The 13,937-nt window shown below is 48.4% G+C and overlaps 3 protein-coding genes across 3 annotated transcripts; 1 reads left to right on the top strand and 2 right to left on the bottom strand.

Annotated features, from left to right (window-relative positions):
* Positions 1–547: 547 nt before the first annotated feature.
* Positions 548–1,188, bottom strand: UHO2_05401 (uncharacterized protein; the record flags this gene model as incomplete). Its single annotated transcript, XM_041560217.1, has 2 exons — positions 548–642; positions 696–1,188. The coding sequence occupies 2 exons, from the start codon at positions 1,186–1,188 to the stop codon at positions 548–550; spliced, it is 588 nt and encodes a 195-aa protein (XP_041416151.1).
* Positions 1,189–6,574: 5,386 nt separating this feature from the next.
* On the bottom strand, positions 6,575–8,773 carry UHO2_05400 (uncharacterized protein; the record flags this gene model as incomplete). The annotated part of the gene is made up of 2 exons (XM_041560216.1): positions 6,575–7,914; positions 7,978–8,773. The coding sequence occupies 2 exons, from the start codon at positions 8,771–8,773 to the stop codon at positions 6,575–6,577; spliced, it is 2,136 nt and encodes a 711-aa protein (XP_041416150.1).
* Positions 8,774–10,757: 1,984 nt separating this feature from the next.
* On the top strand, positions 10,758–11,755 carry UHO2_05399 (uncharacterized protein; the record flags this gene model as incomplete). The annotated part of the gene is made up of 2 exons (XM_041560215.1): positions 10,758–10,763; positions 10,907–11,755. The coding sequence occupies 2 exons, from the start codon at positions 10,758–10,760 to the stop codon at positions 11,753–11,755; spliced, it is 855 nt and encodes a 284-aa protein (XP_041416149.1).
* Between the last annotated feature and the right edge of the window lie 2,182 nt (positions 11,756–13,937).

Here is a 13,937-nt window from a genome sequence, read left to right as displayed (position 1 = left end):
GATGGCCGATGATGTAGGAGAGAGAGAGAGAGAAAGAGAGTCAGGCCGGACCAGTGATAATGGTGGTGGTGGTGGTGGTGGGTGGCGAAGAGGGCCCTGGCAGACGAGGCTGAGTTCAGAGCGAGAGAACTCAACCCTTTCGCTGGCCAGCTCGAAGCGAGAAAGGAGAGGCGACGAGAGGCGTGATGAGGCGTGATGAGGCGTAATGAGGCGAGGTGAGGCCAAGCAACGACGCTGAGAAAGCAAATCGGATGTTGCGATGCAAAAAAGCGGTAGAGAATGGAAGAAGAGCAGAGTCGGAAGGGACCGAAGATGATGATGTGTGTCTCTCTCTCTCTCTGCTTGCTGAGCAGTTCCTCTCTCTTGTTTCTCTTTGGTCGCCAAACACTGTGCGTGTGTGTGTGTGTGTGTTTTTGAGTGTGTGTGTGTGTGGGCGTGGGAAATTGACAGGGTTTTCCTTTTCTTTTTCTTTTTCTTTTTCTTTTTTTGAGTCGAGTGAGCCAAAAAGTGTTGGTCCGAGAGCGAGGGTGTGTGCAGAAATGCAGTCTCAGAAAACATCACACAAACAGCAGCGGCTAGCCCCGAGCGAGACGGAAGAGCCGACTCTGCCCTTTTGCACACTTTCTGGAGCAGCGGTAAAAGCTGTAAAAGAAAGCAAAGAAAGACACACCTTGGATTCATTCAACACCACACACCAGTTGGCACGCTTGACAACGACAGACTTGTACTCGGCAGCACCCAGCTTAAAGTTGCTGCTTCGTGAACCAAGACACAGTCTTCGAAGAGCTTCTCAGCCTTGACCTCGAGGTACTCCATCTGGATGGCAAGGTCCTTCTCGGGAAGACAACAAATTGCCAGCAACAATAGTGAGAGCCTCCTGCTCACGACCCTCGTTGATGAGCCAACGAGGAGATTAGCAGCCAGCCATTGAGATCGACAACATGTCCAGGCTATGTCGACTGCTGGACAACTTGGCTTGATCCCTTGCTGCCTTTTTCCTTGCCTTGTACCTCTTGTCAGCCTCACTCTTCCTCTTCTTGAAATCCACATCATCTTTGACCCTCTCCAGCCATTCCCTTGCCTTTGCAGCATCCTTACTTCTCTTAGCCCCTTTTTCCCTCCTTGGTCATGCTTGCTTTCCTCACATAATAACACTTCCATATACTTACCATTGTTCTCTACACACATTGCTTTGGCCACCTCCTCATCCAAAGAACTCCTTGTACCTCTGCTTGTACTCTTTCCTTTTCTTACTCTGCAACTCCAGCAGAGCTTTTGTGGAACACATGTCCAACTTATGTCCTTTTTTGGCTTTCATCCAAAGGGTATCATAGTCCTGCTGGGCATAGAAGCCTTCAAATTAAGGGCCCAAGTGCTCAATTTCCACATTACCCATGGCTTTCATGCTTGTAAGAATGTATGGCAGTAATTGCAAAAGCTTGTGCTTGTCATTGGCACTGATTGTCTCAACAACATTATTGTCACCAGTGTGAAGGATCAGAAATTTGTGGTCATTGACAAGATGGGATACAAAAGTGATCTTGCTGGCTCAACCTTGATTCCAATGGCAGTGGCAACAATAGACAGGGCAGACAAAAAAGTGACTCGCTTCCATTGCTACTTGTCACAGGGTCTGTGCAGAAGGCCCTGCACAGAAGATCTGAAGCAAGCATCGGGTGTCAATGATCTGATCAGGCATTTGTTGTGCATAAATCGCAAGATCAACTGCAGCAGGGGTTTCAGATTAATCTCACTGAAATTGATCCAAAAGAGCCAATTCAGTAGGTTTTACCAAACATGCTGCACAAAGCTCCCATCAGTATGGAACAGGTCAATCATTCACAAGGGAGCAACAGGAGGATTGGAAAAGGAGGGCCCCAACACTAGAAGAAAGGGGAGTCATACAGGAAGTGATCACATGCAAGGAAGGGGACCAAGCTCAGTATCACACAGATGGTTACCACTCAGGGGGACATGCTCACTGCCACATGGAGCCAGCCACAGGGGCAACCACATGGTCAGGGAGCATGACAATAAGGTCTATCATGCAAATAGGGGATTTACAAGATAAGGGATCAGAGGATGGTCACTGGTTACAAGGAGGGAGAGCTGTGTTGAGGAGACTGGGGAATAACCCATGAGGAGGAGGAGCAGTGTCAAAGAGGTCAACACACATCACCAGGAGAAGAGGAGCAAGGAGACGGAGGGGGGGGGGGGGGGGGGCAGTTGTCAGCGGTCACGCACCTGAAACCTGAGATCTGTGGTAGTATTGATACTATCACCGATTCTGTTGAGTTATGTGACAGCACTAATGGTATTTCGATTCCTAGTGAAATATGCAACAGAGCCATCTCTGTCGCTTTTCTCATTGGAATCTGTAGTTGTATTGACGTTATGACAGATTTCGACTGACCACTGTGGACACTCCATCCAGAGGTAGCTCAGCACAATCAAAATACAATACAACTCTAAGTGAACTTGATGTTGACACCAATGGTCTGGTGTGAGTATGGATTGATGACATCGACACAAGTGTCCAGTGTGTCGACTAACACTTGAAGTGATCCCCAGACCACAGTGGATGACTGCCTATGGTTCTATTGTTATCCAGACTGCAGGTTTACTATGAACTGCCTTTGGATGTCAGTGTGTGGTGATACAACACATGCACTACAATGAGGAGTAATCTATTGATTACTACTATGCTGACTATGAACTAATGATACTTATATGCTTGAAGTAATACTAGTTGTTATGGTGTGTGTAGAGTGGATGGGGATCCACTCGACCATTTGTGATGAGAAGGTATGACTATATATCTCTTCATAGTGTCGCCAGCGACACTGCTCCTGCTCTCTTTCTCCAGAGAGTACCCTCTTCGTCGAGTACTGTACAGGGATCTCCAAGGAGGCTCCTCCTCCATATCGAGCCTTGTCCCTCCTGTCCTTCCTGAGCTGTGTCAACTTCATCAACACTGCTCCTCCTCTTCATGTCCCTCTCGCCAGTGTCCTTTACACAGCTCTCCTTCCTTTGACTGGTGACAGTTCTCCTTTACTCCTGTCCTGTGGGCCCCTGAGTGGTAACCAACTGCATGTCACTGAGCTCGGTCCCTCTCACATGTGAATCATTGTATGGACATCCTTACTACCGATCTCCACAGAATCTGCCACACAATCTCGCTTGCTGCAGATTCTGGTGGGATTTGTGATATCGACAATGCTTGTGCTGATTTTGCTGTGATCTGCCATAGAGCTGATTCTACTGCCAATCTCAGTGAACTCTGTCACAGCTCCTACAATCTACCCAATCCCACGATTCCTGTGCTACCTTCATATGAACTTCGGTCTTTCCTCGTTCTGTGCACCCAGGCCCATGACAGCAGTGTGTAAGCAGTTGCACACCAGAAACCTAAAAACTGCTATAGAAATCGACTATGGTAGTTTTCCATGAGAATTGTGATAGTGTTCCCTTATACAGAATCTGCTATAGAGGTCTGTTATAATAGATTTCTATGAAAGACACAGTAATGATTCCTTACATTGTAATTCCATGAAATATGTTCTAAGAGTGATCAAGAGTAGGTCTCGACTAACCGCCTTGAACGTGTAAGTGGTTGCACACCTGAAGTCCGAAACCTGTGGTAAAAGTCAATTACAATTGATCTCGGCGAGATCTATCGTAATTGACTTTTACCACAGGTTTTGGACTTCAGGTGTGCGACCGCTGACAGACACCACTGTCACAGGGTCGGTGTCAGGGGTCTCACGCCTGAAACCCAGGTCGGTCTGTTGAGATACTCAGTGACTATCAAACTGTGCAACAGCTATTGTCTTGGTATCAGTCTTGATGAGCTATGTTGCTTGGTGACTATCAAGTTGCACAATGACAGCAGGTGGCATTCATTGTATATACTGTCATAGGTTTCAGCTGACCTCTGTGGACACTCTGTTCAGGGGTAGCTCAGCATGATCAATATCAATATGTAGGTTATGATGACACCAAGGTCTGGTGTGAGTGTTGTTGATGATGAGGTTGATGGTGTTGGTGATAAGGTTGATGGTGTTGGTGATAAGGTTGGTGGCATCAACACAAGTGTCCAGTGTGTTGACTGATGCTTGAGGTGATCCCCAGACTGCAGTGGACTACTGCCTTCAGTTCTATCTTGATCCAGACTGCTGACCTGCTATGGGTCACCTTCGGACATCAGGTAGTGGTGATACAACACATGCACTACAATGAGGAGCAACCTTGATGGATTGCTGCTATGCTGACTGAAACTAATATATACTTATGCTGAAGTGATAACTAGTTATGATGGTTGTGTAGAGTGGATGAGGATCCACTCGACCTTTGATAATGAGAAAGCATGGTTATATACCTCTTCACAGCATCACCAGCGATGCTGCTCCTGCTCTCTCTCCAGAGAGTACCTTCTTCATCGAGTACTGTTCAGGGGGCCTCTCCTGCTTGCTTGGCACCCCTGTGCCTCTTGAGCTGTGTCGACTCCTTTGACACTGCTCCTCCTCCTCAGGACCTGCTTGCTGGTTCCCTATACACTGCTCCTTCTCCTTTGACCGGCAACAGTTCCTTTGACTCTTGTCTCCTGAGCCCCTGAGTGGTAACCATCTGCATGCTCCTTGATGTCAGGGGTCTTGCGCCTGAAACCCAGGTCGGTCTGTCGAGATACTCGGTGACTATTAAACTGTGTGACAGCTATTGTCTCGGTATCGGTGACTATCAAGTTGTGCAGTGACAGCAGGTGGCGTTCGTTGTATATACTATCGTAGGTTTCGGCTGACCTCTGTGGACACTCCGTTCAGGGGTAGCTCGGCACGATCAATATCAATGTTATGATGACACCAAGGTCTGGTGTGGGTGTTGATGATGATGAGGTTGATGGTGTTGGTGATGAGATTGGTGATGTCGATGATAATGAGGTTGATGGTGTTGATGATAAGATTGGTGATGTCAATGATAATGAGGTTGATGGTGTTGGTGATAAGGTTGGTGGCGTCAACACGAGTGTCCAGTGTGTTGACTTGATGCTTTGAAGTGATCCCCGGACCGCAGTGGACTACTGCCTTCGGTTCTATCTATATCCGGACCGCTAACCTGTTATGGGCGCCTTCGGACGTCAGGTAGTGGTGATACAACACACACACTACGATGAGGAGCAACCTTGATAGATTGCTGCTATGCTGACTGTAACTAATGAGTACTTATGTTTCTAAAGTATTGACTAGTTGTATGGTGAGTAGAGTGGATGAGGATCCACTCGACCTATTGATGAGAAAGCATGGTTATATACCTCTTCTCAGCATCGCCAGCGATGCTGCTCCTGCTCTCTCTCCAGAGAGTACCTTCTTCATCGAGTACTGCTCAGGGGCCTCTCCTGCTTGGCACCCCTGTGCCTCTTGAGCTGTGTCGACTCCTTCGACACTGCTCCTCCTCCTCATGACCTGGTGTCGACTCCTTCGACACTGCTCCTCCTCCTTTGATCAGTGACAGTTCCTTTGGCTCTTGTCTCTCGAGCCCCTGAGTGGTAACCATCTGCATGCTCCTTGAGCTTGGTCCTCTTCGTGGCTGTGCCTGCTCCTTGAGCTTGGTCCTCCTCGTGGCTGTGCCTGCTCCTTGAGCTTGGTCCTCCTCGTGGCTGTGCTTGGCCCTCCTTTGCATGTGAGTCCATAGGAGTCCATGGTCTCCATGGAGACTGCACTACGACCATGCTCTCTACTGGTGTCGACTAGGTCTTCGATACCTGTGCTCCTTCCATATGAACCCATGACCCTCCTGCTTCTTGAGCATCCAGGCCCATGACACTTGAGCTTGGTCCTCTTCATGGCAGTGCCTGCTCCTTGAGCTTGGTCCTCCTCATGGCTGTGCCTGGCCCTCCTCACATATGGCTCGATCCTTCTTTGCATGTGAGTCTGTAGGAGTCCATGGTCTCCATGGAGACTGCACTACGACCATGCTCTCTAATGGTATTGACTAGATCTTCAATACTTGTGCTCCTTCCATATGAACCAGTGACCCTCCTGCTTCTTGAGCATTCAGGCCCATGACACTACCCCTCTCTTAAGAGCCAAGCTCCGTCAAGGCATGCTCTGGTCTGGTTCATGCTGACTCCTCCTCCTCCTCCTTCTCGACAACATCGCCAACATCACCCTTCCTCCTTCTCTCAACATCATTCTCCTTCCTCCTTCTCTCTCTATTCCTCTTGTTCTCTCCTCCTCTCTCTACTCTGTCTACTCGCTCTCGCTCGTCCCCCCTCCGACACCTCATACTCCTGGATGAGGTCGGGGCAGTTGAGGTTCTCTACTGGTTCCCATGAAGCAGCTTCTTCTGAGTACCCTCTCCACAACACTTTGTACTCTGTAGTCCCATTGTGTGAACGCTTGTCGATGAGTGCTTCAACTTCAAAATCGAGGTCCTCATCTGGAAGTGATGGTATGGTGGGCTGTTCAGCTTGTTGAGGAAGAGAACTTGTTCTTGCTGGTTCGAGCATGGAGACATGGAACACATCATGCACCCTAAGATTTGCTGGCAATGTGATCCAATAAGCTTGGCATCCTACTCATTCCTGAACTGGGTAGGGTCCTGCAAACCGAGTATCTAACTTGGGTGTGGGTCTCCTTGTCTTCCAGTTTTGATGGTTGATATAGACCATATCACCCACCTTGAACTCGATGTCCTTGTGCTTCCTGTTATACTGGTCTACTGATCTATGTTGTGCCTCTCTGATCTGCTCCTGGAGGTACTTGCAATGCTCCTTTCCATCCATGAGGTACTCAAAGCGACCTGGATCATTGACTCCTAGTCGTTGAGGGATATCAGGATGAGCTTTGGGGTTCCATCCATAGCATGCAAAGAATGGTGAGACACCAATGCTGTTGTGGACCATGTTGTTGTATACAAAGGCTGCAGTGTCCAGCAGGTTGGCCCAATCATTCTGCTCATAGTTGCAGTACATCCTTAGGTACTGCTCTATGACCTGATTGACCCTCTCTGTCTGACCATCAGTTTGAGGATGGTAGGCTGTGCTAAGTGAGTGCTTCACACCCATTTGTTCTGCAAATGCCTTCCATGCTCCTGATATGAACTGCCTGCCTCGGTCCAAGACCATGTGATCTGGGTATCCAAAAAGTCTAACCATGTGTCTGTATAGCAACACTGCAGTCTGTTTGGCTGTGACTGTCTTATGGGTTGGAGCTAGTATGGCAAACTTGGTCAGCCTGTCGACAATGACAAGGATGGAGTCATAGTTCCTTGATGGTGGTAATCCTTCGATGAAGTCGAGGGATATGGAGCCCCAGGGCCTGTCTGGTGTTGCTAGTGGCTGTAGCAAACCATATGGATGGTGACGAGGAGCTTTGTACCTAGCACATACAGGACAACTTGCTACATAGTCTGCAATCCAAGCTGTCATGTTTGGCCACCAGTAATGTCGTTGAGCTGCCTTGATGGTAGCATCTCTTCCCACATGTCCAGCAGTGATGCCATCATGGCATTGGGTCATCACCATGAATCGCAGGTGCTCTACAGAGAGAGACTGTCCATCTACCTCTTTGGCACTCCTTGAGTGTTGGTTGTTGGTCCTCCCTGGCATGATTACCTTGGGGATAACCAACCTTCCTCCACTGTACCATAGGTCATCCTTGACCTCGAAGGGCTTCTTCATATGTATCTCCTGTAGCTCTTGGTCTAAGGGCTGGAAGATCTTGACCAGGTCTCTGAGACCCTTTGATGCTATGGACTCCATCGAGAGCATAGGGGCCACTAGGGTTGAGTCATGGTCTGCTGTCTCCTTGAACACTCGAGGAGGCAGTAGTTGCCTCACATTGTGATCCTGCTCTTCACCAGCTGGTTGCATATCAGTCCTTCTGGTGAGAGCATCAGGCTCTCCACCTTTGTCTCCTGGTCGATACTGCAGTATGAAGTCGAAGTCTGCTAGTAGTATTGCCCATCAAGCCTGTTGACCTGTGATGCATCTCTGTGACTTGAAGTACTTGAGGGCTTCATGGTCAGTGAGGATGACCAGTTGACTTGGTAGTCCAGCTAGCATGTGTCGCCACTGAGTAAGGCAAGCAACCACAGCTAGGAGCTCCTTATCATGGATCTCATAGTTCTTCTTGGCAGAAGACATCTTCCTAGAGTAGAAGGCCACTGGATGCCATCGTCCTTCATGCTCCTGCTTGAGTACTCCTGCTATAGCAAAGTCACTTGCATTGGTCTCCAACCTTGTTGGAAGGTGGTAGTCGAAGTGCTGAAGCACTCCTGCAGATGTGAATGCCTGGATGAGCTTGTGGAAGGCCTGTTGGGCCTCCTCTGGTAGCTCGAACTTCTTGAACTGTTCTATAGGCTTTACCAGTGCTGTCAAGGGCTTGGCTATGCAAGCAAAGTGGGCTATGAACCTTCGATAGAAGTTGGCAAAACCCAGGAACCTCTGGATGTCATGGATTGACTCTGGCATTGGCCACTCCTTGACAATGTGCACCTTTTCTGGGTCCATCTCTATGCCTGTTGGCTTGATGATGTATCCCAGGAACTCGACTATCTTGGTGTGGAACTCACACTTCGACAGCTTAGCAAAGAGCCTGTTGCTTCTTAAGTGAGTGAGGACCTTGGTGACATGCTTCACATGTACCTCTTCAGTGTCACTGAAGATCAGGAAGTCATCTAGGTATACTACCACATATACCCCAATGATGTCTTGGAAGATGTCATTGATGAATGACTGGAAGTGAGCTGGAGCATTGGCTAGGCCAAAGGGCATCACTAGGTACTCATAGAGTCCCAACTGAGTGCCAAAAGCTGTCTTCCATTCATCTCCTTTAGCAATCTGGATGAGGTTGTATGCTGCTCTAAGGTCTAGCTTGGTATAGATCCTTGCCTTCCTGAGTAAGAACAGCTGCTCCTCGATGAGGGGCAGTGGTGCCCTGTGTCAGGGGTCTCGCGCCTGAAACCCAGGTCGGTCTGTCGAGGTACTTGGTGACTATCAAACTGTGCGACAGCTATTGTCTCAGTATTGGTGACTATCAAGTTGCACAGTGACAGCAGGTGGTGTTCGTTGTATATACTATCGTAGGTTTCGGCTGACCTCTGTGGACACTCCATTCAGGGGTAGCTCGGCACAATCAATATCAATGCTTCGGTTATGATGACACCAAGGTCTGGTGTGAGTGTTGATGATGATGAGGTTGATGACGTTGGTGATAAGGTTGGTGAGTGTTGATGATAATGAGGTTGATGGTGTTGGTGATAAGGTTGGTGGTGTCAACACGAGTGTCCAGTGTGTTGACTTTGACGCTTGAAGTGATCCCCGGACCGCAGTGGACTACTGCCTTCGGTTCTATCTATATCCGGACTGCTAACCTGCTATGGGGCGCCTACAGATGTCAGGTAGTGATGATACAACACACACACTACGATGAGGAGCAACCTTGATAGATTGCTGCTATGCTGACTGTAACTAATGAGTACTTATGTTTCTAAAGTATTGACTAGTTGTATGGTGAGTAGAGTGGATGAGGATCCACTCGACCTATGATGATGAGAAAGCATGGTTATATACCTCTTCACAGCATCGCCAGCGATGCTGCTCCTGCTCTCTCTCCAGAGAGTACCTTCTTCATCGAGTACTGTTCAGGGGCCTCTCCTGCTTGGCACCCCTGTGCCTCTTGAGCTGTGTCGACTCCTTCGACACTGCTCCTCCTCCTTGCTACCCTGCTTGTTTGGCACCCTTGTGCCTCCTGAGTCATGTCGACTCCTTCAACACTGCTCCTCCTCCTCAGGACCTGGTGTCGACTCCTTCGACTCTTGTCTCTCGAGCCCCTGAGTGGTAACCATCTGCATGCTCCTTGAGCTTGGTCCTCTTCGACCTCAGCTCATACCAGCAATCCATGGACCCCAATCATGAGGAGGAGGACCATGATGATGGCGACGACGAGGGAAACATCAGTGGGGTGATGCACTGATGGCATGCATTGCTCTACAAACCTCCTCGCCATCACTCTGTATATATCAAGATTGTCAAGTATGTTTCTCTACCAGTGAAGGCAAGGCAGTACTGGAGCTCTCTGGAATGGTTCAAGACCATCCTGCTCAGATACTAGCTGATACCAGTGCTGGTTTGTCCATAGTCTCAGATTCTTTCATTAGTAAGTACCAAATACCCACAAAACCCATAAAAACAAGATCAATCCATGGTGTCACCAGACACCAACTCTCCATCAATAGTTCTGTGAGCATGCAGGTATCTATTGGTACACACAATCTGGGTGTGGTTGAAGCTTCAGTGGCTGACACTGCTGACTATGACCTCATCCTGGGGTTCACCAAGCTATGGAGGCTCAAACCCACCATACAATGGGATACGGGCCAGCTGGAGTTCAAGACTCAGGAGCAGGACTGACCCCCAAGGAGACCCCCTGAAGCAGCAGGAGCAGGGGGCCTAACCATGAGGAGACCAACCCTTCATGGTAACGAGTTTGTCTCAGCAGAGCACATACTACAAGCAGCTCTGGAAGATGGACCCATAGGGATCATGCTGTTAGAGGAGCCACCATCATCACTCCTGGCCTTTGGTTTTGTACCTACAGGTGCAGACAAAGGAGTCAAGATGGAGGTGGAGGTAGACAAGGTGGTGACAGCTGCAGACATACCAAAGCCATACCAACACCTGTGAGATGTGTTCAATGAGGTGGAAGCAGACAAGCTGCCCCATCATACCAAGCATGATCTCCACCTCGAGTTGATAGATGGAGGTAAGCCACCTCAAGGGCCCCTATACCTTAAGGGACCCAAGGAGATGTCCGAGTTGAGGAGGTACTTGGATGAGAACCTCGAGAAGGGGTTCATAAGACCATCGAAGAGCCCAGCATGATCACCAGTGCTCTTTGTACCAAAGAAGGATGGAGGTCTCAGACTCTGTGTGGACTACAGAGGTCTCAACGAGATCACTGTCAAGAACAGGGCACCATTGCCCCTCATCGAGGAGCAGCTGTTCTTACTCAGGAAGGCAAGGATCTATACCAAGCTAGACCTTAGAGCAGCATACAACCTCATCCAGATTGCTAAAGGAGATGAATGGAAGACAGCTTTTGGCACTCAGTTGGGACTCTATGAGTACCTAGTGATGCCCTTTGGCCTAGCCAATGCTCCAGCTCACTTCCAGTCATTCATCAATGACATCTTCCAAGACATCATTGGAGTATATGTAGTGGTATACCTAGATGACTTCCTGATCTTCAGTGACACTGAGGAGGTACATGTGAAGCATGTCACCAAGGTCCTCACTCATTTAAGGAGCAACAGGCTCTTTGCTAAGCTGTCGAAGTGTGAGTTCCACACCAAGACAGTCGAGTTCCTGGGGTACATCATCAAGCCAATGGGCATAGAGATGGACCCAGAAAAGGTGCACACTGTCAAGGAGTGGCCAATGCTGGAGTCAATCCATGACATCCAGAGGTTCCTGGGTTTTGCCAACTTCTATCGAAGGTTCATAGCCCACTTTGCTTGCATAGCCAAGCCCTTGACAGCACTGGTAAAGCCTATAGAACAGTTCAAGAAGTTCGAGCTACCAGAGGAGGCCCAACAGGCCTTCCACAAGCTCATCCAGGCATTCACATCTGCAGGAGTGCTTCAGCACTTCGACTACCACCTTCCAACAAGGTTGGAAACTGATGCAAGTGACTTTGCTATAGACCATCAACCTCATCATCATCAACACTCACACCAGACCTTGGTGTCATCATAACCTACACATTGATATTGATCATGCTGAGCTACCCCTGAATGGAGTGTCCACAGAGGTCAGCCGAAACCTATGACAGTATATACAATGAATGCCACCTGCTGTCATTGCGCAACTTGATAGTCACCAAGCAACATAGCTCATCAAGACTGATACCAAGACAATAGCTGTTGCACAGTTTGATAGTCACTAAGTATTGCGACAGACCAACCTGGGTTTCAGGCACGAGACCCCTGACAGGGCCTTTGTCCCCTGTTTGACACTGTCTCTCCTGCTGGTGTCGATCCCTTTGATGCTGTGCCCCTACCATCTGCACAGTGTAATGGTTATGCAACACTGCCCTTTCACCTTCATGCACCCTTTCCACTTGATGATGTGTGATGACCCCTTCAACACAGCTCCTCCTCTTTGTTTAACCAGTCTGTTCACCGCTTCCTTCTCTCTTTACTGGCGACCACCTTCCTGACCTTATCTTGTGAATCCCCTTAGCCACTTGTTGGACCTCATGACCAAACCCCTTGGTCATGCAGTTGCCCCCTGTGCTTGGTCCTGTGTGGCTATATGCATGCACCCCTCAAGTGGTAACCATCTGCATGATGCTGAGCTCAGTCCCCTGCTCCTACATGTGGTTATCTCTGTATGCTTCTCCTTCTAATGCCAGTACCTTCCTTCCTGAATCTCCTGATACTTGCTCATATCAGCTGACTTGCTGAGGCATGCTGATCTGGCTGATCCCAATTGATCCTCATGAGATTAACCTGGAACCCAGAGTTTGGTTGATCTCATAAATCATATGTCCTACCAGCCTGATTAACTTCATCGATTCCTGATGATTTGGTGCCGATCAATTTGGCACACCCTTCATATGTTGATCTGTTGACCCTGTAACAGGGAACTGGCCTTCAACCGGAATGTGCCAGTCCTACACAGCGACTTATCAGGGGCTAGAGCCATTGTGAACAACCCCCAACACTTCAAGAGAATGAAACACATTGACATCACTCACTTCTTCCTGCATGATGAAATTGCAAATCAACAACTCATGATCACTCCAGTTCAAAGCTGTGACAACTTAGCTGATCTACTAATCAAGCTGCTCACCACACTGACACTCCTGCATCTCTGACAACTGCTTGGATTAACGGTATTGAAGGAGCATGCCAGATCGAGAGGGGGTGCTGAAGAAAACGATCTGACAAGATACAAAGGTGACGTAAATTGACACAGTGGGAGATTGATTGGATTGGGCAATATAGATCTGATGATGAATCAGACAAAGATGATCTAATCATAGGTCATCTGGGGCCAATGTCATGTGAATTGGGGACAACAGGGCCACACTGGTTGTCATAGCTCATCATGAAGGAGAATGCTCCCACTCATGGGATGTGCCAGAACTGTGTATATAAATCAAATGGGGAGCTCAAGGCTCTTACCACACACTCTCTTCAGGTCAATATAGTATAGTGTGTTTAGCTCGAATAGCATGAACATTGTGCTTAGATTGACACCTCCCAATAAAACGATGTCAAAGAGCCAAATTCTTCAACAAATAGAAGGCTTCTACGATAGATTTCGCCAAGGTTGATTTGATCGACCTTTACAATAGATTTCGGGTTTCAGGCATGTGACCACTGACACACTCGTGCTGTCACATACATCGATCCATTATACCTAGGCATAGCATTAGCAAGACAATCACATTTCACAATTGTGCCACATAGCCTCTGAACAGAGTGTTCAAGGCAGTCAGTCAAAACCTATCAGATGTAAGCCTTCTGGTTCCTTTCACTGAAACAGTTCAGAAGGAGCTTACTTGGTTGACCTCACTGATATCAACCAGGACCACCAAACTCAGGTTTCAGGTGCACAACTGCTTACACAATCCAGGTATTGCAGTCACATAGCAAGTGTGTTGTATCACCACCTCTAGACGATGTTGACACCTCAATTGGCACTATGGTACTTCAACTGTAGGCAGAACCTCAACTGCGGTCCTAGCAGGGTGTGGAAGCAACCAAAAATCCAACATTCTTTTTTGCCATTTCTTCCTGACAAATTCCTCCTGGGTCCTGGGTCAAGAGGATTTCAGGGCGAAGCTGAACACAAAGCGCAAGATCAACACAGGTCCACCGCCAAATCAGCAGGTCGACTCTGCAATCACACTGTTCTTCCATGCCGTCGT

The sequence above is a fragment of the Ustilago hordei genome, assembly GCF_900519145.1.
Source record: "Ustilago hordei strain Uho2 genome assembly, contig: UHO2_contig_13, whole genome shotgun sequence".
Taxonomy (NCBI): Eukaryota; Fungi; Basidiomycota; class Ustilaginomycetes; order Ustilaginales; family Ustilaginaceae; genus Ustilago; species Ustilago hordei.
The sequence above is the reverse complement of the archived record's forward strand: the minus strand, read 5'-3'. Positions and strand labels throughout refer to the sequence as shown.